The sequence below is a fragment of the Heloderma suspectum genome, chromosome 2 (genome assembly GCF_057233095.1).
Source record: "Heloderma suspectum isolate Gila_16-S chromosome 2, 16-S_ref, whole genome shotgun sequence".
Taxonomy (NCBI): Eukaryota; Metazoa; Chordata; class Lepidosauria; order Squamata; family Helodermatidae; genus Heloderma; species Heloderma suspectum.
In genome coordinates, this window is record NC_139459.1 from 175,303,403 (window position 1) to 175,326,532 (window position 23,130).

General features: G+C 48.9%; 2 protein-coding genes across 3 annotated transcripts in view; one reads left to right on the forward strand and one right to left on the reverse strand.

The window, feature by feature from the left end:
* ARAF (A-Raf proto-oncogene, serine/threonine kinase) overlaps positions 1-11,178 on the forward strand; it is a 29,550-nt gene extending 18,372 nt beyond the window's left edge. For both annotated transcript variants that reach the window (XM_084836270.1, XM_084836271.1), the window contains 5 exons: positions 566-612; positions 1,039-1,157; positions 1,330-1,461; positions 1,812-1,946; positions 3,082-11,178. In XM_084836270.1, the coding sequence (XP_084692396.1) occupies positions 566-612; positions 1,039-1,157; positions 1,330-1,461; positions 1,812-1,946; positions 3,082-3,222 (574 nt within the window). In that variant the 3' untranslated portion in view covers positions 3,223-11,178. The remainder of the gene's footprint in view (positions 1-565; positions 613-1,038; positions 1,158-1,329; positions 1,462-1,811; positions 1,947-3,081) is intronic.
* SYN1 (synapsin I) overlaps positions 11,052-23,130 on the reverse strand; it is a 147,993-nt gene continuing 135,914 nt past the window's right edge. The window contains exons 6-13 of the mRNA XM_084836269.1: positions 22,963-23,025; positions 21,683-21,825; positions 20,009-20,083; positions 19,684-19,786; positions 16,313-16,462; positions 14,255-14,318; positions 13,377-14,031; positions 11,052-11,187 (exon numbers count right to left, since the gene is read on the reverse strand). Of these exons, the coding sequence (XP_084692395.1) occupies positions 11,052-11,187; positions 13,377-14,031; positions 14,255-14,318; positions 16,313-16,462; positions 19,684-19,786; positions 20,009-20,083; positions 21,683-21,825; positions 22,963-23,025 (1,389 nt within the window). The remainder of the gene's footprint in view (positions 11,188-13,376; positions 14,032-14,254; positions 14,319-16,312; positions 16,463-19,683; positions 19,787-20,008; positions 20,084-21,682; positions 21,826-22,962; positions 23,026-23,130) is intronic.

Below are 23,130 nucleotides of genomic sequence, written 5' to 3' on the forward strand. Positions count from 1 at the left end.
GAAAACAAGATATCCTATGGCTGTCTAGCCGCTGACGAGCGGCCATAGGATTGCTCCCTAAAAGATTTTGAAACAACATTAAAAGACTTTAAAGCCCGGGAGAACAGGGAAGTCTTAGCCTGGTGCCGAAAAGATAGCAGAGTGAGCATCAGGCAAGCCTCCCTTGGGAGAATGTTGCAGAGCTGGAGGGCCACCACCAAAAATGCCTCCTTTCTGGTTGATGCCCTCTGGGCCTCTGAAAGAGGTGCACCAGAAGAAGGCTTTCTGCGGATGATCTTATGGTATGGGCAGGTAGGTATGGGAGGAGGCATTCCATCGGGTGCCAAGGTACTGGTATGCTATAGCAGGAGCGGTCTTGTGGGTGAATTGTGAACTACATGCCATTCCAGGGCAGCTGAATAAGGGGAATGGAAGTGAAGGTAATTTGAAGGAGAAGCCGTTATGGCTGTGATTCTCACTCTGCAGGCTGCGCGCCTGGTATACGTGTGCACTTGTGTGCATACGCGCATGTGTGCACATAGGCAGTGTGACACACCTGACAATGATCTTTCCTTCTTTCCCCTAGTTACCTTCACGCGAAGAACATAATCCACCGGGACCTCAAATCCAACAGTATCCTTCCCGTCCAGCTCTTCCGCACGGGTCAGGGATTCAAAGGTTCTTTGCTGGGTGGGGGCTTGAGTCACACGGAGTTCCCTGAGGAACTGAACAAAGATGTCATAGCACAGGGGTGAGCGACTTGTTAGCCCTTAGATGGTTTTGGCCTACAACTCCTATCAACCTTTACCATTGGGTAGGGCTGATGGGAGTTGTAGGCCAAAAGATCTGGAGACATAGCCGAAAGGAGAGGGTTGCACTGTTCGATCTTTCAGTGAGAGGGCGGTTCCAAGATGGCGGAAGCGCTTGTAATGAAAATTAGTTCTTCAGCATGGGGTCCAGGGATACAGTACCTCTTGGGCTTGGCACTTGTAGCTGACCTGAACAGCAGTCGCTTCAGGCTAAAGGCCTATGTGAAAGTCCTTCACCTGCTGTCCGCAGACATCTTCCTGCATGAAGGGTTGACGGTGAAAATCGGTGACTTTGGCCTCGCCACGGTGAAGACGCGTTGGAGCGGCTCACAGCAGGTGGAACAGCCCAGTGGCTCCATACTCTGGATGGTGAGTGTGGCGTGAGGCAAGGCCCAGAAAGGGCCAGGCTGCTTCTGGTTAGTATTGGGATGGGTAGATGTTGAAAGAAGGGGAGCAAATGGATGGGGGGGGGGAGAAAAACAGCCCATCAGTTTCTCCCCCGCTTCCTGGACTTGAATGCCTTCCCTCTGGGCTTCCTCAGGCATCTGAAGTAATTCGAATGCAGGACCCGAACCCCTACAGCTTTCAGTCAGATGTCTACTCCTATGGAGTCGTTCTCTATGAGCTCCTCTCTGGGACCCTTCCCTACAGTCACATCAACAACCGGGACCAGGTAAAGAAGGAAGGGCTGGGACCCAACGGTATCCAGGGCTGTTGCAAGCTTGCAGGAGCAGTTTTTGCACCGGGGCCGGAACCCCTCTCCGAGCTTTCTTCAGTGTTGTCTCGTGAGGTACTCAGTTTGGGCAGCAGGCGGCGCCAGAGTGATTTCTCAAAGCCACTCCCAAACCTGCAGCGTCTCCTCCGCCTCCACCGCTTTGGGGCGTCTCCCACGTTTCTCCAGCGGTCCCACCTTCCCCCTGGGAAGAGGTGGGGGAGGGGAGAGGGGAGGGGTCTGTTTATATCCAGAGAGGTTCCTTTTTTCTTCTTCCTTTTCTAATGGAACATCTCCCCTACTCCTTCCAGATTATATTCATGGTTGGCCGGGGTTACCTGTCCCCAGACCTTAGCAAGGTGCACAGCAATTGCCCCAAAGCCATGCGCAGGCTGATGGGCGACTGCCTTAAATTCAAGCGCGAGGAGAGACCCCTCTTCCCTCAGGTGAGTCCATTGCGGGGGGGGGGGGGGATGCATGCATGAAGAGATCCACATGAGAACATAAGAAAGACCTGCTGGGTCGGGTGGAGGTTCAGCTGTTCCAGCATCCACATGCCTCTGGAAACCCACTAGAGGGCAATCCTTGCTTGCCGCCTCCAGAGGCTAGTATTGAGAGGCGTGCACTGCATCCGCGCATGGAAGCTCCATTTAGCCAGGATGGCCAGTGGCCATTGATAGACTGCCCCTCTTCTGTGGATTTGCCTGTTCCCCTTTCAGAGCTTCCTAAGCCACCAGCCCTTGCCCCATCTTGTGTTGTGCTGGCTGCCAGCTTGGGCAGCTTTAGAAAGGGATTAGACAAATCCACGGAGGATCGGGCTATGAATGGCTTCTGGGCGTGATGGCTGTACGTGAGCCCCAGTATCAAAGGCAGTATGCTTCTGTATGTGCCAGCTCCTGGGGAACATGGGTGGGAGGGTGCTTTTGCGCTCCTGCTTGTGGGCTTCCCGTGGGCAGCTGGTTGGCCGCTGTGTGAAGAGAATGCTGGACCAGATGGACCCGCATCCTGATCCAGCAGAACGGCTCTTCTGATGTTCTTGTGACAGCAAATTCTGTGACGTTAATGACGTGTTGTGTGAAGACGGACTCTCTGCCATCCGGGGGTCAATCTCATTGGGTGCTCTAGCATTATATGAATGGGAGAAAAAGGTCTGTCTGCCCGCTACCTCCACGTTGTGTAAGCTTCTGTCCTGTCCTGCCCCTCTCTCATATCCCCTTACGGGGAGGGGAGCCCAGCAGCTTAGAGCCAGGGGTGCAGTGTTGAGTTGCGTGCCCTTGGTTCCTTGGGAAGACGTTTTGGGAGCAAAGCTGCAGGACAGGCCTTTGACTCCCTGGGTAACAGGGACAGAAGACGATCAGTGCGTGCACAGATGTGTAACAGTTTTATCTGGTTTGGCATCTAGCTACTCACCTACGGCAGCCTTCCCCAACCTGGTGCCCTCCTAGTGCAACTCTCACCATTGGCCCTGCTGGCTGGGAGTGATGGAGGTGTAATCCAGCACTCCCGGAGGGCATCAGGTTGGGGAAGGCTGCTTTCGTGGCACAGGGCTGTGGTCTAACGCCTCCTTCTCCATTCTTCCAGATTTTAGCCTCCATTGAGTCGCTCCAGCACTCTTTGCCCAAGATCGAGCGCAGTGCCTCTGAGCCAGCGCTCCATCGGGTGGCCCACAATGAAGAACTGACCTTCTTCGCTCTGCCACCTGCCCTGTGGCTCCGCAGCTAACGTGACCCTAGTGGAACTGCTACCAAAGGCCATCTTCCCCCTTGAGACCAGTGCCTGCTACCCTCAGTCCTTCCTGCGGGGGGAGACAGAGGGACCAGTCAGTCCCAGGAGGGCAGCCAGAGGCCTAGGCATCTTCCCTGCTCCTGTGAACAGAGGGGGTGCTTGAGCTCTGCAGGGAGCTTTGATATGGATCGGCACCCCCACCCAAACCTTCGCTCCCAGTCGGGCTCGCCAAAGCAGGAAACACACTGGAGCGTCCCCGCTCTAGGGTGACCTTGGTTCCATCTTCCCCAGCTGGTTTTTTTTTTTTTTTCCATGGGTCTCATCCTGTTTCAGGGTTTTTTGTTTTGTTTTTGGGGTTGGAAACCTGAATAGGAGAGATGTGAAAATAAAAAAAATAATAATATAAAAAATGAACAAAACCATGATCCCATCTGTGGATTCAGCAGGCATCACTGTGCCACGAAGAGCAAAGTGGAGATTTTGCAGTAGACAGTGTAATAAATAGAAGGCTAAGCCCTGTCTGGTTTATATATTCCTCCCTCCATGTACCCCTTCACACCTGCCACATCACAACATCCGTCTCTGAGATTGCTTTCCAGCCCTCTTGCTGTCCAGCCCTCGTTTGTAGTACAGAAAAGGGGGCATCTTCCTAGACCTCAAGGATTCTCCTAGCGACCCAGCACCTTGTGGAAGGTGGTACTGCAGTCCTTCCAGGAGTCAGATGAATAGGTCTTCCTCACTTCCCTGCATCAGCCTGCTCCCAAGCACCGGTTCTGTTCCCCCATGTGTGCGCACGCACTTGTCCCCTGCATCTACATGCAGCTAAATGCATGGGGCTCTGACAGTTGTTCATGGCTATCAAGCCACCCAGGGGTGAAGTGGCCCTTGCATTGCTTCCCAGTTCCATTCACAGTGAGGGCTGTGTTCTGTTGCAAAGAACCAGGGCCAAAGAGGTCCATAAATGCAAAGGAGCTGCCAAGAATGCCCTCTCGGTGCTTCTGACATTCAAACGAAGTGCATGGAAGTCATCAGGATGTAGGGAAGGGGGCACACTGCTGAAATAGGCAAAGTTTTCTCCTTGCCTCCAGCAAAGCAAGGAGGCTGCCCAAAGTGGCAGACTGTGGTTTGCTTTAAAGCAGCCTTCCCCAACCAGGGTCCCTCCTGGTGTTTTGGACTACAGCTCCCATCAGAACCAGCCAGTATGGCTGGTGTTTGGGGATGGTGGGAGATGGTAGTCCAAAGCAACCTGAGGCTATATTAAAGGGTGGCAACCTATCCAATTCTATTAGTAAATTGACCCCACCAAACAGGAGAAGGTATGGATGGGGTATTAGCATGGATGGTTGTTCACCTCTGTGAGCCCCCATTCATTGCTTCCAGGCCTGTTACACACAGCTGTCTTTTTCCCTTTTCTTAGCATGATGAGAGCAGGAAGCACTTGGTCATGCCACAAAGTCACTGATGAATGCCTAAAGCAGGGTAAAGAAGTGATCTTGTTTTTGACTGCTCCTAGGGGGAGGGAGCACTTGCCGGGGCGCTTGCTTGGGTGAACGTATGAAGAGCCCTGCTGGATCAGACCAAGGGTCCATCTAGTCCAGCATTCTGTTCACACAGTGGCCAACCGGCTGCCCACGGGAGACCCACAAGCAGGACAGGAACTGGTATATATAGGCATACTGGCTCAGATACTGACCGTACCATGTAGTCGTCAGGACTAGTAGCTAGTGGTAGCCTTTATCCTCCATGAATTTGACTAACCCCTTTTTAAAGCCATCTAAATTGATGGCCATCACCACATCCCCTGATAACGAATTCCATAGTTTCAATCCCTGCTGTTTGAAGAAGTCCTTCCCTTGTCTGTCCTGAATCTCCCACCGTTCAGATCCATTGGATGATCCCACTGGGTTCTAATAGTATGAGGGAGGAGAACTTCACCCAATCCGCTTTCTCCACACCATGCATGCTTATATACACTTCTATCATATCCCCCTTACTTGCCTTTTTTTCTAGACTAAATAGCCCCAAACATTGCAACTGTTCCTCCCCAAACCGCTGCCCTTTACAATATCCTTTTTAAGATGTGCCAACCAGCAAACAGTATTTTAAGTGTGGCCACATTTGTATTAATTGAGGTATAGACAGTAGCAGTTTTATTTTCAATCCCTTTCCTAATGACCCCTAACACAGAATTTGCCCTTTTCACAGCAGCCACAAACTGAGTCCACGTTTGCCATTTCAATGCCCATTCTCTTGAGTTTAGAGGTGTCTTTTTGGAGCTCTTCACACTCCCTTTTGAACTAAATAATGTGGTGTCATCCGCAAACTTGGCCACATCATAGCTCACCCCAACTCCAGATTATTTATGAGCAAGTTAAAACGCACCAGTCCCAATACAGATCCTGGGGAGGGACCCCACTGTTTACATCCCTCCATTGTGAGAACTGTCCATTTATTCCTAATCTTTGCTTTATGTTCTTTAACCACTCACCAATCAATAAGATGACCTCTCCTCTTATCGCACGACTGCCAAGTTTGCTCAGGAGACTTTGGTGAGGGACTGTGTTAAAAGCTTTTTGAAAGTAACTACACAAATGTCCACTAGATCACCTCATCTGTATGCTTGTTGATAAATGTTCAGTGAGGTGGGACTGACCTTCGCAGAAGCCATGCCAATTCTTCTTCAGCAAGACTTGGCATTCTATATGCTTGATAATTTGACATTTAATTATGCGATCAATTTACCCAAAGCAGATGCTTACTGGCCTGCAATTTCCTGGATTCCCCCTGGATGGAGTCCTTTTTCAAAACTGGTGTTACATTGGCCACTTTCCGGTCTTCTGGTACAGAAGCTGATCTCAAGGACAAGTTACATATTTTGTTAGTAGATCAGCAATTTTACCTTTGAGCTTCTTAAAGAATTGGATGGATTCTCACCAACCCAGTGATTGGTTAATTTGTCAATAAGACCTATTGCTCTTCCTCTTCTCACTAACATTTGTTTCAGTTCTACAGACTCCCTGGAAAAAAAAAAAAGTTCAGGCACAGGTATTGGTCTCCATCTTCAATAGTGAAGAAATACACACAGAATTTATTCAGCTTCTCTGCAATGTGCTTATCCTTCTTTAGCAGACCTTTAATTCCCTTATCATCTAAGGGTCCAACCACATCCCTAGCTGATTTCCTTCTTCTGATGTATTTAAAGAACGCTTTGTTGGTCTTAATGTTTTTAGCTATATGCTCCTCAAATTCATCCCTTATTGATTGATTGCATTTTGTTTGCCAGAGTCTGTGTTCCTTTTTGTTCTCACTTGAGCAAGACTTCCATTTTCTGAAAGAAGCCTTCTTGCCTCTAATAGCTTCCTCGACTCTGCGTGTTAACCATGCTGGCTCTTCTTGGACTTTTACTATCTGTTCCAACATGCAGAATGCATCCTAGCTGAGCTTCTCTTACTGTGGTTTAGAATAACTCCCAAGCATTCTGTAGAGATTTGATCTCGACTTTTCCTTCCTTTTCCCACTCCTTATTTTTGTTAAATTTCCTCTTTTGGCATCAAATGTGATTGCGCTGGACTTCCTTGGAAATTTCCCATTTATGTATAAATTAAATTTGATAGTACCATGGTCGCTGTTTCCAATCATTCAACGATGCCTAGGTCTTGCACTAAGTCCTAGGCACCACTTAGGGTCCAGGGTGCCCCCCCTCAACTGGGGGGTTCCATGACCAACTATTCTAGGACACTGTCATTTAGGGTATTTAGAAATTTTACTTTTTTTTATCACGACTGAATGTGCATTTATTCAGTCTGCGAGAGGGGAACTGAAGGCACCCATTACTGCAACCCTTTGGATGCCTCCCTGATTTCATTCGCCATCTCAAGATCACCCTGAGCATTTTGGCCAGGGAGTGATAGCATGTCCCCAGTGCTAAATCACTTTTTGGGCCTGGTACTGTCGCCCACCGCAATTCTGTGAAGAAGCCTGCCCTTTTGAGATTTCTAGTTTGTTTAAGACTATGTCCTCTTTCACATTCAGAATGACACTGTCCCCAGGACACCCTTCTTTGTCCTTCCTATAGAGTTTATATCCAGAGATGACCATATCCTACTATATCCCACTAGTTCCCTCCATTCCACCAGGTTTCCATTATGCCTGTGATATGTATGTCCTCCTTTAGAGCCAAGAATCCAGCTTTCCCATTTTGGCTCAGAGGCCTCTAGCATTAACATAGAAATGCTTATATATGGTGTACTTCTCCAAATGTCTGTGCATTTTTGCCTATGGCCCTTTGCGCTCTTTGGCTAGGTATCATGACCCACTCCTCATTCATGGCCTAGTTCTGCCCAGTCAGCATTTGGATGATCAGAAATATTTTCACCCTCATCTCCTGAGGATGATTCATTCCAAACCGGATGCTCCCCAGCTCCTGTTGGCTTTCTCCTAGAGGTTAGTTTAAAAGCTGCTTTACCACCTTTTTGATTTTAAGTGCCAGCAGTCTAGTTCCATTTCGGTTCAAGTGGAGCTCTTCCTTCTTGTACAGGCCCAGCTTGTCCCTAAATTCTCCCAGTGTCTAACAAATCCAAGCCTCTCTTTGATATCACTATTTCATCCATGCACTGGGGCACCTCTGCCTGTCTAGTTGGCCCTGCACATGGAACTGGCAGCATTTCTCAGAAAGCTACCTAAGGGTGCAATCCTATGGCCACTAATCAGCAGCTAGACGGCCATAGGATAAGTTGGTTCCCTGATAACCAACCTCCACCCCCTCCTGCACTACCTCGCAGGCAGTACGGATCGGCCCCGCACTCATAAGAGCAGCGCAGAGCGGGGAAAATAGGGCGTTCCTGGGGGCGGGGCAGGGAGGTCCGAAGTGCTGGTACGACACATCCTATGTGTCGTCCGGCCACTGCTTCCCACGCTCCAAGGTCCCATGGCAACACAGCCAAAATCAGCTCTCCAGCCGCAAAAGCAGGGCGGGGGAGCGAGGAGGAGATCCACTCCTCCCCACTCCTCCCGCCCTGCACTGGATAGGTGGTTGCCCCCGAGCTCAGAGGCGACTGTCGATCCCGATAAGATTGCTCCCTAAATGTTGTTTCCATGATCACACAACTACATTTCCCCATGCCATTGGTGCTGACGTGCACCATGACAGCTGATTTTCCCCCAGTGCTATTTACCAGCCTATCAAGGGAAATGAACTACACCAGCTCCAGGGCTGGCATAGTTCTTCCTCTGTTCTGGGGGCATGCTAGGGGTACAGGAGGTCTTTGGATCCTGCAGATCTAAAAATCTCTTCCAGTGTGCCTCCTTTTTGTCAGTGGAGAAGCACCAGCTGCAGACCTCTCCACAGCCTTATGGAGGAGGTTAGTGAGGTCAGGTGTCCCTTTTTGAGGGTGGACCTCTCCCTCCACTCTCAGAGGGGGAGATCTGAAAAATCCTAGGGTTCATGGGATGCCTTCCAGGGACCACAGCATTTCAGCCTTAAAAAGAAATCATTGATTTTTAACTATCGTGACAACAGACAGACAATCTTGCAGGCACGTGGGACATTATTACAGATTTTTGCCCTCAAAGGCAGCATGGGGTACTATATGCATTTTCTACTGCAGGCACCAAAACATGTGGGTCCTTCCCTGGAAATAAGGTATCATCTATAACTTCAGAGGTCCTTCCCCCTTTATCCCACACCTCCAATAACACACAAACTCATTTCTTCTCTTCACTTATCCAGTTTAATATCTTGGTACATATATATCTCTCTCTGCATATATATATCTCTATTGATTTCGTTCCAGCCACATAACGTGTATTTTTTCCAGCAGGTTTTGAGGTGTGTGTTTTTAAATATATATATATAATATAATATATTTATTTTTGTCTTTTACACCACTGATCCATTGAAACTTTGATCCACACAGAGACAGAATCACAGCAATAGGAAAGGCCTCTATTCCCACGAGACAAGCGTGGGAGGGGGTGCACTTTCCAGACAAGAATAAATAACAAAGATACCAAGTTAGCACTTGAAATTGCCCTCCCCAGATCCATTTTTGGGGGGAAGGAGTATCTCTCTGGGGAGAAGAGGTTGAGGAAGGGAAAGGGGAATGTATTACACAGAGATAGAATCCCTGTGGTATCCCCCTCCCCAACCTGACAATATGTTGCAAACACAACTCAAAGCGTCATGTCACGACACAGCTACGACACTCGACTTTGCAGCGACCAGACCATCACGCATTACGTGGCGTTTCACCCCCATCCCAGTGGTTTTTCAAAGGGGGGGGCGGGGGTAGGTGACACAGCTTTAGGGATGGGGGAAATCACAAAAATATAGTGGGAGGTTTCTCTCTTGAGTTATATACAAAAGGGAGTGGAAGGAGGAATCAAGCTCTGGGATTTGAATGTGGATCCCCAGAATGTCCATGCGGGTGTTTTTTCACCCACCGACCAAGATGGCAGAAGCATCCCTTGGCTACAGTGGCAGTAGTATGGCTGTTATCTGAGAAGACTGGATTCATGAGCAGGCTGATGCCTAGATTTGGTTGGCAGAGAGGGGAGAGCTGCATTGATAAAGTGCTTTCATTGTTGGCCCTCCATCCAAAGGGCAGTAGTAGATTGGAGGGAAAGCATCTTGTTCAAGGGAAAGGGAGTGTAGCTTGCTCTATCCCCTTTCTTGGCAGTCAGTCAAGGTGACCCACTGTCATCATGTCTGGGGAGGGACATGCTGGGAAGTTGCTAGAATGTCAGATAAGAGTGAAAAGATGGTATGAAGCAGGGTGGAGAGGATGCGTACTAGGATTAAGGCGTGCCAAGTATACAGTTACCAAGAGATGGGGGAAGGAAATTGCCAACTGCTAAGGTGATGGTGGGAAAGGAGGAACCTGTAGCCAAGGCAATGGTTGTTGCAAGCGGACAGCTACCAAGAGGGAAACAGCTGACTGCAAGGAGGGTGAGTGGCAATTGACTGGCTTATTCACAAACAGCGACACAGATACCTTTGTGGCCACAAACACAGACATGGCCCCAGGAGGGGTCCCCTCCCTCGTGCTATGTACAGAGACCCCTCTCCCCTCCCTTTTCCCCAGCCCTGGGGACCCCCAGCATCAGGGCCAGGAGAAGAGAGCTGAGCACAAAGTTTGCATATTTGTGTAGAACAAACGTGGACTTGAGAAATCTGCAGCCTCAGATTCAAGGTGGAGGACTCCGATGAAAGGGGAAAAGGGAAGCTCTCTACCCGCTTGCATGCTTGGGGTAGGTGGGGGCCATTAATTTAGGTGTGTGGGGAGGTCTTAAGGAAGTAGGTAGGAAAGTATGGGGAGAATTAGTTTCACAGGGCAGACAGCAGGAGTAGGAAGCTGAGTCAACAGGTTTGAGGGGAGAAGGACAATTTAGTGGGAATGTAAGGGGAAATGAGTGGCGCTTCCTCTGCAGAAATGTGTCCCAACAGATGGTGGAGTTCTTTAAACAGATTTAGGACAGGGCAGGAAAAATATTTCAGAAGCATCACCATCACCCCTCTGGGCAACACTGGGGACATGGCACCGACCACGTTTCTAGTCCTGATCCCGCCGGGCAGGTGCGTTCAGATTTGACCTCAAGGGGCTCCTACTGGCCTTCCCCCTACCCAAGGATTACCACTGGCCGAGGGGGCTAGCGAATGTCGAGAAGGAGCTCATCATACATTTTGGAAGGGTCCGTCCTTTGTGGTTGAGATGCAGACTTTGGGGTATGCCAGAGCAGTATGGGGTACAGGGAAGAAGCCCCAGCAGAGGCGGAGGGAGTCCTAGGCTGGGGGAGGCCAAGGGTTGCGGTATGGAGGGGGAAGTCTCTCAGTCGGAGAAGAGGCTGGCGAAGCTCTGTCGGAGGCTGCGGATGCTCTCAGCACGCACTTCGTCCTGACTAAGGCTGCCCCGTGGCACCGGCGCCTCTGCAAGGGGGAAGGTATTGGTCAGAGACTGGGATTTGCTAAGGAACAGCGAGGGAGGGATGTGGGGCAGGAAAGAGGGGAGGGGCAGGGGAGGCGGAGAGGAGAGGAGAGATGAGAAACACACTATTAATTTCAGGTCAGGCAAGATAACTTGCTTCTTCAGCAATGCCAGGAGAGAGAGAAAGGGGTGGGGGTGGGGGTTGAACTCCTTCCCAGGAGAGTATAGGGAGCAAGCACAGAGCAGTGAAGGGGCAAGGCAAGCGAGGGCAAGCGAAAGGTAGTCTGCCCATCCCCCCATCTTCTAACCAGCAGCTGCAAAGGACAGCATGTCCACCAGGGGGCAGCAAAAAGCAGGGACTTGTCCAGCAGTGCAGCAGTACTCCCAGGATTCAAGAGTTGAAAGGATTTGGGGAGGGAAATTCTCAGGCACGTTCTTCTAATCAAACTTTAATTATTCTCCATTTCAAGTAGTTTTCTGCACTTTCAATTACTGATGAATCCTGTTGGATTTAGGGATCTGAGTGAGATAAACCCTTTTGGCAAGTTGGTGCTAACTAGGGCTAACCAAATATTTAGAGATGAACATTTTCAGCATGAAGGGAGGGCTGTTGCCACACCACCAGCACCCCCACAATGTTCCCTGATACCTCAAATGCTCACCTTCTTCACTGCTGTTTGCTGTCCTTCCTAGTAGCTGCTTCTCTATTTTTGTGTTAAAACTTGGTGATCACAGCCAAGCTGGGATCATGTAAGCAGCACAATGATGCCACATAGCCAATCAGCTTTAGCTACTTGACATTAGAAAGCCAGTTCAGAGTGAAGGTAATACTTCTTGCCCTCACTCTGAATGGCCAAACACTTCCACCTCTGTTCACACACCACCCCTGAAAAATCATCAATGGGGGTCACTTTTTGTAGGCAGCACAAGTGTTTCTGAAATGCACCCACCTACTCTGATTTCAACTTAGCCCTAATGCTAACAGTGGCACTTCAAACTTTTATCAGAAAGGTTTGAGCTATATGAGTATTTTTAGCTATACATTAAAGTAGATTTTCCAAAGCAAAATCTGAAATCCAAAATTTCAAATGTCAATTCTGAAATGTCACATTTTTAACATGTGAAGAAAATCTTTCTCATTCTAACAGCCTACTCCATGGGCTGCCTATATTTTCCTACTGTTAGGCAAGGTGAGGCAGCTGTCTCAGGCAGCAGATGCTGGGGCAGCAGCAGTGAGGTGCTGGAGGACAGAGCTCTGGATGCTACTCAACCTGCCCTGCATACCCTACGCTACCTTGCAGCCTCCAGATGTGTTGGAAGAAGTTGCCCCATTCATTGCCAGTGTTAAAGTAGGCTTCAACTATCACTTTAGTCAACTACTGTATTTGGAATGGGGGGGGGGGGGGCTGCCATATAATCATAGAACAGTAGGGCTGGAAGGGGCCTACAAGACTGTCGAGTCCAACCCCCTGTTCAATGCAGGAATCCAAGTCAGAGCATCCCTGACAGATGGCTGTCCAGCCTCGTCTTGAATGCTGCAAGTGTGGGAGAGCCCACCACCTCCCTAGGTCATTGGGTCCATGATATCCTTCGCTTCAACCAGCAAAATGTCTTGAGCCAGCCGTGATTTCTCCTCTCTGTAGATGACCACACATGTGTGCAGAATCTATCAATCAGTTTTGTTTTAGGAGTGGTTGGGTGTTTTTGCTTTTTTTTTAAAGCCCTAACTCTCTTGCCCTCATGATTGTAAACAAAAGCTTGGGAAAAAGCCAGCTAGGAGTGCTGTAAGCTAAACAATTAAAGGGTGGCTGTGAAGGGTTTCCTGTGGGCTTTAATTCCCTGCCCCACCCAGTCCTCTCTCATCTCTGTGCAATTCCCTCCCTTCCTCCACCCCCCCACCCACCTCAGCTACCACAGTCCTGGCCCAGTCATTCAAATTTCCTTGAAACCTTGGCAAAAGCTGAAATTGCGCAAAAAATAACAATGTGCAAATGCACTTACTCTGCCTAGCTCATTTTGAACCTGAACGAAGAACAAAGTTTTAAGGGAGAGCGGGTGGAAGGGCATGCAGCACTCCTTAGGCCCCAAAACGAAAAACAGCACTATGCCAGCCTACCCCAAAAAAACCTTTCCTAGGCTGGGCACAGAAACCAGGGGTTGTGACCCGCAAGTCCCAGACCCTGCTACTCCCCACTCCCTTCACAAAGCACCCAAGAGTCCAACGCTTACTTCAGCTGGGGCTGGGGCGGAGGCAGGTCCTGGCTGGGTTTCTGGGCCACTTGCGGTTTCCCCTGGCTTGGTGGGGGGCGGCTGCCTTGCTGCCCTGGGCCTCCAGGGCCCTGCCCCTGAGTGCTGGGTCTTGGCTGCTGGGTTGTGGGTGGTGCTGGGCGCTGCTGCTGTGCTCCTGCCCCCGGTGGGCGCTGCTGAGGCGGTCCCCCCTGGCTGCCCTGCCGTGGATGTTGCCGTGGCTGAGCTCCTGCTGCTGAAGGGCGCTGTTGCTGGTGTGGCGGCGGCGGCTGTTGCCCCGGGACACCCCCAGAGGCTGCTTTGGCTCCTGCAGGCCGCTGCTGCTGTGGGGACCCTTGTTGCCACTGCTGCTGTCCCCCACCACTAGGGCTAGGACCTCTCTGGGGCTGCGGGGACTGCGGAGCAGACGGCGGCCCCTGCTGGCGAGGCTGATGTGCTCCGGGGCCAGGCTGGCGTTGCCCTACAGGACGCTGCTGTGCCTGCGACGGGGGCTGCTGGGTGGTGGGGCTTGGCAGGCGCTGACCCATTTGAGAGCCGCCTGGCTGCGGGGAGAGGCCAGAGAGCTGCTGGCCTTGAGGAGGGGGGCGCTGCTGAGACGGGGGGCGCTGGACGCCTGGAGGTGGCTGCTGAGGACCTCCTGGCAGACAGAAGAGAAAAATTTGTGATGGCTGGAGAGGGGTCTGTCCCCTACGGCCCACCGCACGGCCCACGCACTCCCCACAGCCGAGCTTCTTTCTTATAAAGCTCTACCCTGCTCCAGGCTCCTCCTTCCAAAAAGGCACACTGATTGAGCCCTCTTGCCCACTCATAAGGCCCAGTTTTCCCCTAGTGATCTGACCCACTCTGAGTCTGCTATTTACCCTGGGGCGGGGGTCTCTGTTGGGCTGGAGGGCCTTGTCGCTGTCCAGCTTGAGCGGACTGAGCCTGAGGACAAAACACACACAACACAACAGGAAGATGAATGGGGTGGGGTGGCATCAAGACTCATTTCTTTCTTCACCTCTCATAATACTCAAACATGAGGAACGCAGTGAAATGGCTTGGCAGCAGATTCAGGACAGACAAAAGAAAGTGCTTCTAAAGTCATACAACGTATTATCATCAGGAATTCTCGATTACCAGAGAACGTTGTAACAGCAATTTAGCTTAGATGGCTTTAAATAGTGGGAGATTCAGGACAGACAAGAGAAAGTATTTCTTCGCACAGCTTTTAGTTCCATTATGGAATTTGCTGCCACAGGATTTCACAACAGCCACCAACTTAGATGGCTTTAAAAGGGAACTGGACGTATTCCTAGAGGATAAGGCTTCCATGGCTACAAGTCCTGATGGTTATATGCCACCTCCTGTATGGAGCATGCGTCTGAATGCCAGTTGCTCGGGAACAACAGGGGCAGAGGGCTGTTGAGCTCATGTCCTGCTTGTGGGCTTCTTAGAGGTATCTGGGTGGTGGCCATGGTGGGAAACACAGCCCTGGACTAAATGGACTCTTAGTCTGATTCAGCAGGGCAGTTCTTCTGTTCACTCTGATTGGCAAGGGGGCTTCAGGGTCTCTCAAGCTGAGGTCCTCCACACCTCTGTGACGCAGCAACCATTAACTGGAGATATCAGGGACTGACCCTGGCACTAACACATGCAATGCATACACTGTTCCTAGGGATGTCTGATGCTGGGAATTCCATTCCATTTAAGCCTGACAGGATTTCAGAGAGTAGTGGATTTTTTTTCGGATTCCAGAAATGTTCTTATTTTTTTGAGCACATTAAGTAAATAGACACATTTTTTTCAGGTCCTGTGATTTGTGCAAAAGGGATCATGTATTTTTTTTTTAATATTATTTTTCACTGGGAAGTGCCAAACTGGAGGATGAAATTGACACACTCTTTGACAAGTATGGAATATGGCTCTGCTGGGCTAAAGGCAGACGGAGAGAATAAAACTGACAAGGATATTTAAAACAGGAATACATAGCAGGCAGACAGACTTGCGAGAGACCACTCATTAAAAAAATATTTAAAAAAATACAATCCCTTTGCGCAAGTTTTATGACCCCCCAAAAACCCACAATCCCATTTAAGCAAATTCTAAAAACTCCACAATCATAATTTTTGAAATACACAATCCCATTTGCCCAAACTTAAAGACCCCCCCCCCCCAATAAAATTAAAAGCCCATGTTTCCTGCTTGTGGGTTTCCCACTGACAGCTGGTTGGCCACTGGGTGAACAGAATGCTGAACTATATGGACCCTTGGTTTGATCCACCATGGCTCTTCTTATGTTCCTATGGTCAATTTTGGGGAAAAAAAATTAAGCCATTAAGGGCACAATCCTATGCATGTTTAGACAGAAAAAAGTCCTACAATTCCCAGCATGCCCCAGCCAGACCTACTGACTGGGGCATGCTGGGAATTGTAGGACCTTTTTCTGTCTAAATATACATAGGTTGTTGTTCAGTCGTTCAGTCGTGTCCGACTCTTCGTGACCCCATGGACCATAGCACGCCAGGCCTTCCTGGACTGCACCCTAAAAAATCCAAAATCCGCATATGGGATTGACTTGCTACAGATCGAGTCGACATGAAACAGAATGAAATCCATCTGGACCGAACCAGTAAAATCCATTGAGATTTCGCCCCAAAACAGAATTCTCATACATCCGTAACTGTTCCACAAGGGCTGCAGTACCTCCCTGAGATCAGCACCCTAATGTGTCCACCTCCACGACCATTCACTGCCCCACACCAACATCTCCATCCTCCTCCAGGCTATGGCTCTTCTCCTTCAGCTTCTAGTAAGCAAGGAGTATCTATATCTATCTGTCTTTCTATCTGTCTATCTATCTGGGATGCCCACAGTTGTGATTACAAGGTTAAATGTCTCATTTCAAGGTGCATAAGACAGAAATGAGGGGGCGATACCTGGGCATGTTGTCCAGAGGCAGAGCGCACGGGTGAGGGCACTGGTGTGCGAGGGATGGCCTGAGCCATGCGGGTCAACACCAGCTCCACAATCAGGTGCTTGTCTTCATCCTGGTGGTCTCCAATCAGAGGCATGGATGATCCCACTACCTGGGGGAAGGATGAAAAAGGGCAGGGGGGTGGGGTGAGCCCCTTTCCCAAAATCAGGTTGAGTCTGTGAGCTGCCCTGCATGCTTAAAGGCGCAATCCTATGCAAGTTTAGACAGCAAAAAAGGCCTACAACTCCCAGAATGCCCCAGCCAGCATAGCTTGGACTATGCTGCTTGGAGCATGCTGGGAATTGTAGGCTTTTTCTGTCTAAACCTGCACAGGATTGCGCCCTAGGTGAAAAAGGAGAGTATGATGATGATTAGTATTTTTTAAGAAATATATAAAATACAGACATTGAAGTTTTCTAAGCCTTAAGTGAGAAAGCCAAGCTTGAGATGACGACGCGCAGGAAATAAGAAATAAAGGATGCTGAGGCTTAGCAAGAACTAATGGAGCACAGTAGCCAAGCGACTGTGCTGAGAACCAGGAAGTCCCCAGTTCAAAGCTCACTTCTTCCATGACCTCACTAGGTGGTGTAGGCACCCCTGCCCGCCTCCCCCCACCCCCCAAATTGCCAACGGGGAGATAATAGCGGGTGATCCACATTACAGGATATTTGTTGAAAGGATTACCGGGAAAATATGAGGGCTTTGTGTACAAATGCTAAGTAGTAGTATTAACAAAACCGCATGGGGCAATGGGTGGTGACTCAAAAATGCAGTCTGATCCACAGCGCCAGGAAGTGGCTGGAGGTAAGCCAGTTTTGTCCTACTGACTTCAACTGGAGTAAGCCCCCCCCCCGCCCCCCAGCCTTTTCCCCTATCACCTTCTCCAGCAGATACAAGCAGACATCACTATGTACATCTAAAGATATAGGAAAATGCAATATTGACAGCATGTGCATGCGAAGAGGACACGTGCAGGGCAAAACTTGGGCAGTAGATGAAGTAGTTCAGCATGTTTTCCCAGCACACCTTCTGTTGAGGTACAGTCCTGTTCACCTTCCCAAGAATTGTCTTAGTCTGACATGGTTCAGCTTCCCAGGAGATGTTGAGTTGCAATCTGGACATGGGTCAGAGCTCTCCCAAGACTGGTTCACCACGGCAAAACATTAAGCTCCACAATCAAGTAGGCTGCCATCTTCAATAGGTTTTAATCAGTAGGTTAAACAACTAAAGCTTTCATTGGTGGGGCCCCGTTTTAATCAATGGGCACATTCTTTATTATCATTGGGACTGCAAATTAAGAGCATCCTTGCCTATGGCAGGCTATTGTGATTCTGGTGTCTTACTGTAATAGGGAAAGGGGGAGATGTTACAGATGGCCTTTCCTTCTAACAATTAGTGCTGGCTGTTCTTTATCAAATGGTAAGTTATTAGTATCTCAAAAACGTAAGTTTTACTGATTCCATTTGTATCCCAACTATCCTATAAGGAATTCAGGGCAAAGTGCATGAAGCTACCCCATTTTATCCTCACAACAACCCTGGAGGGATCTTCACAGCAATGGAATGAGAAGGGCTTTGGAGTATTATCTAGGTTTTCATGGAATTGGCTTTGGTCCATCAGGGACACACAAAATAAGAAAAGCCGGGTGTACCATACCTTTAAAATCCAGTGTTCATGGGTCACACGGTGCTTGAAAGGAACATACGTAGGGTGGGGGGAGTGGAACTGAATGTCATCGAACTGGCAGGGGCTGCTCAACCAGTGAGAGAGGCTTGTTTCCCACCCTTGTCCAGGCTCCCTCCCTTTTGCATGAAGAAGCCAAAAACCTCGATTCTCGAGTGAAGAATCTGAAGGCTCCCCTGAAAGCATCCCCCCCCCCGCAATTTTGCCCAATTCCAGCAAACTGTTGCAGATGTATAGCTTCCATACACACACCTTTCTCCTTCTCTGGGCACTTTCTCCCTGCTCGCAATGAAAGGCTTCTCCGCTCCATGAACCCAAAACCTCGGGAGATTGCTACTGCAATAAAGCCCTAAGGTGCATTTGTTTAATGCTAAAGGAAAGAGTATAAGCTCACTGTTCCCTCACTTTTCCAAGAAGAAGTCAAGATGCTCAAGTACAGCATTTGAAGGCTACCCCTGAGAGTACGCCACCACTCCAATTTCACCCGATTCCAGCAAACTGTCACAAGTTGTAGCTTGCATGCCGTTTTTACTGCAAGCATCAGAGAAACTAAGCAACGCAACGAGAAGCAGGGAAGTGAATACAATAAGAGGGAGGGAAGTGAAGCAACGTGCAAGAATCAGATAAGCCCCAAAGTAAAGCAAACATCAAAGAAGCAAAGTAATGCAAACATCAGAGAAGTAGCTAAGTAAGCCAGGATCAGACAAGCGCCCAGAGAAGCAAAGTAGTGCAACATTGGAGAGGCGAATTAACACATCAGAGAAGGGAATCAACCCAACTTCAGGAAAATATCAGAGAAGCACACAATGAGGGCTCTCAATGGGAAAAGCAAGGCCAGTTACTCCCACTGGCAAAAAGGAAGTACAGCAGAATTCTGAAGGCTCGACAGAGTGCAGTAGCACTTTGATGAGTCAGAAAGGCAGGCTACTTACTGTAGTTACTCTAATTACTCTCCCTGGGGATAGTAGTGCCAATGGGGAAAATGAGTGAATGGGGGGGGAGGGGTGGCCCCACCCCTTGACCATGTCACTGCTAGATCACAGCCACGTCACAAAGGCATGCCCAGGAGTTAATGCAGAGGAAGGCAGCACACTGCAGTGGAACAGCATGGGAGCTCCTTTAACCCAAGAAAATGGAGTAAAAGGACTTTCAGATAATGCTGCTTTTCAAGACGGAAGCTGCTGGTTGACAGTGCACTGGCCACAATGTCATGTGCTGCAAACGACCTCAAAACACTCCCAATCCACAGGAAATCCCCATAAAGACAGCCCCCCTGTGAGGAAGGCTAGGCTGAGAGAAAGTGACAGGCTAATGCCATCCGGTGAGCTTCACAGCTGAGCAGGGACTTGAAACCAGGGAGTCTTTCCACTATGCCACCCTGGCATTCTGAAAACGCACCTATACTAAGGTTTTGAAATTCATTTACTGTGGTTAACCAACTGGTTAAAAGGCAGATGATGTACTAAAATGCTTTCATTAATCAACAGTCCTAGTTTAATAAGGAACTTGTAAACTGGTCCTTAAACATATCTTCTGAGCTTCCCTCCCTCTGAGGGATCTACAAGATTTTGGCTTCCCCGATATTTAAGCCAAGTGGAACTGAGAACCATGTGCATGTATATGCAGGCAGCCATGTGCCCAGAACCTCACCTCAATGATGTGGTCACGTCCATCCTTGCCATGTAGAGCCTCCACAGCACAGATGTCCAAGCCACCAAAGATTTCTGAACAAGTGTCCACCCACAGCTTGTACCTGCCAGGGAAGGGGGTAGGGGTGGGCAGGAGAACAAGGTGAAGGTTATGACTGACACATCACAAGGAATCCCTCCAAGTACTAACACCTTTTGCTCAGAGTTTTCAGCCGGAAGAAGGAAAGGAGAAACCATCGAGACAGGGACTCTTCCCTAATCCAGCCCTCTGGTTATAACCCATCCCACCACCACCCCAGTCACTTCCACCCTGCCTTGCCACTCACCTGTCTGACATGGCTATTTGCTCCAACATGGCAGAGCCGGTGTTGGTTTTCCAGTTCCCCGAAACGGAGGTTCTCCTGTCAGGAGAGAGGGAGCACCGTAAGTATTGGGAGGGTTCAAGGAAGAGACCAGTTCCTGGTCTCCTTGCATAAGGGACCTGCATCCCTTGCAGAAGGGACCTGAGAGCACCCGAGGAATGGTTTCTTTGCTACCAAATATTTGAGGGGGACTCAGCAGAGAAAACTAAAATGGAACTTGTCAGGTTGAGGAGTCATTATGAAGTGCAACGTTGTGGGAAACAGGAATGATCTAAGGGGGTATGATCTAAACTTTTCAGAATACTCAAGGATCCAAAAGGTAAGCTGATGGGCAGGAGGACTAGGCTTTGCCTTATGTCTTTGATCATTGTATGGAAGAGGGAATTTCTGTCTTTTCTCAGCTCTGTGTGACAAACTGTGCCTGCCAAAATTCCTTCTCCTGTGCATCTATTAGAAGTGCAGGAGCCCAATCCTCCTTTGCATCTGGACACTCTGCCCAGCAGATTTCAATGTGCAGCTTAAAAACATTTTGACCATGCACTTCAAATCCAAAGGACAATCATTTTTTTAAAAAAGGGGGGGGGGAATAGAGGAAAGGAAAATGTAAGTTCTGAAGTGTAAGCCCCTTAGGGAGGGATCTTTATAAAGCACCATGTAAACACAAGAAATAAAAAAGGAGGAGGAAAAATTATCACCTGTTTTGCTGGGCTATGCTCTTAAACCTCTAACAACAGCCTAAGACAGAGAAATTGGGCAGGTGAACTTTCTCCTAGCATAGAGATAAAGTGAAGGGAAAAGCTTCACCTGTTCAATTTATATATGTCAGCATGCAGGCCCAGAAACTAGCCCTCTAAAAATGTTGGCAACACTTGTGTGGCATCCTCCACAAAGGGACAAGTTTACGAGACAGCCAAGAACAGATCCTGGAGCTCAAGAGGTGGAGCTTTGGAAAAAATGTGACTTCTGTGCGGAGATGCTTTTGCCTGCATAGGTAAACCAGAATGTAGCTTCAGAAAATAATACTCTTCACCCCTCTGCCATTCAGGCTCAACGTTAGGAAATTATTTTAAATAATTAGAAAAGTAGCCTTGTTAATATGTCACAGCAAAAAACAACAAAGGGTCTTGTGGCACCTTGAAGATAAACAAAATAGTCTTTAAGGTGCCACAAAACTCTCAGTAACATTTAAAATGGTTTAAGATTGAGTTGCACAATGAACTGTTTTATGTGAAGGCTCTCGATCTGAATGTTGCACACACGCACGCATATATACACACACACACACACACATCACAGCAAAAATTCCCACAACTGAAGCTCAGAGACAGAGAAATAAACCTTTAAATGTGAATAAATGCACCTGATCATTTAAATGCACCTCATAGTCAGATGTGACTAGACCATGCCTAAGTCTAACCTCCTAGAAACCGATAAAAATTTGACCAGGAACAGCAAAGCTGCATGATGTTGGATTCTGGAAGGTGTAGTTTTGCTGCAGGGAGAAGGAAATGTGGGGAGGAGATGGGTTCAAGAGGGGGAGAGATAATTGTGCTGCAAAGAGCAGGTCAAGAAGCTTCAGTAGAGAGGCTGAATATCACAGGGAAAGGAGCTCCATAGGGGGCACTGCCTCACACTTACATGTAGGCCTTGTAGTTGTTGCCAATCTTTTGGATACGGACGTCATATTTGGCATCGATAAAGGGCTCTGAAGTGGCATAGGTTTTGGTGAGGGCCACCACACTGGCAATGTCCTGGAAATCATATTGGTTCTCCACCTTGACCTGCAAGCAAAAACATAGGAGTTTCCCTTTCACTGTGCTCAGTGCAAGCAAAGCCAACTGCAGTCAGCCACGGCTGCCTAGGCCAGCCCAGCCCCCCAAACTCTTTAAAACTAATGAGGCTTTTGGCCTTTTAAAACCTGTTGGTGCAAGCCCTTGGCTCCCACTCATGGTCAGTTTTCTCCAAGCTACCAAGCTCTCGGAAGAGTTGGCAGGACTCAAAAGTCAGAAGTGGGGGTACAGGGGGCTTCGAGGCTGAATTCAGACCACCTTTTGGCAGGGGATAGCTGAAGGTGGTTTGAAAGAGGGATCAGTGATTGTGGGGTATCTGCACACTCATCCAACTTTTGCTTCAGAGTAAACAGTTTTTGTATTGTTTTTAAAAACCTCCAGAACTGTTTGATCAGAGGCGACAATGGGACAAAAGAAATGTGTGCGTGTGCATACGCATGTACACCACAGGAAGCGAAGCCCCTCTCAAACAACACTCAACTTTCTTAAAAAACTATTCTCCATTTCCAGCCTTTAAAAAAAGAGTTCGCCATGAGTTGCAGATGTAACTGTGGGACACAGAGTGTGAAAGTGACAGAAGCTCCCTCTTTTCATTAATGGAAAGGCTGATATTGGGGGGAAGGTGAAGGAAAGCTGCTTCTTCCCCCAAATGCACCCCCTCCTACCAACCTGGAAAAGAGAGTGGATGGGGACCATAGAGCCAAACTACCCATTTGAAGTGCTAAAATCCCAGGGGCGCTTGCCTCACATATGCAAAAGTCTTGGGGAGAGAGAGAGAGCAGGGATGCCTGCGCTTTGGGAAGAGGTACAAAGAGGGAGCTTAATAGCTCTGTTGTCTGGGTGATAACCTTTGCATTCCAGGCAGAGCTGGCTCAATCCAGCAGGCAGGGCAGGAGGCTGCCTGGGCCATCGGAATACAAGAGCTGCTGGGACAAACAAAATGCAGATGAGGGGCAAGCTAATTTATCTAGGGCAGCAAAAAACCTGGGTCTGTCTCCAAATCTGTCTTTCAGAATGGGGCAGTCTATCGGTCAGCATCCTGGAAGTGTTTCCCCCTCAAGAGGGCAGGGCAGGTTCTTCACTGTGCCCTACAGTGGAGGGAGGTTTTCCCTCAATTTTACCACTCACCTTGCCCATTCCGGAGTGGGCATGTCCCATCTTCACCACCACTGGGTACTTGGAGGTTGTGAGCTGGAAACAGAAGAAGAGAAATCAGGAAAGGGTGGTCAACTGCCATGATTAGCCACACAACAGCGGTCTGCTGCAGGGGTCACTGCTGCACCCAGTACTGTTCAG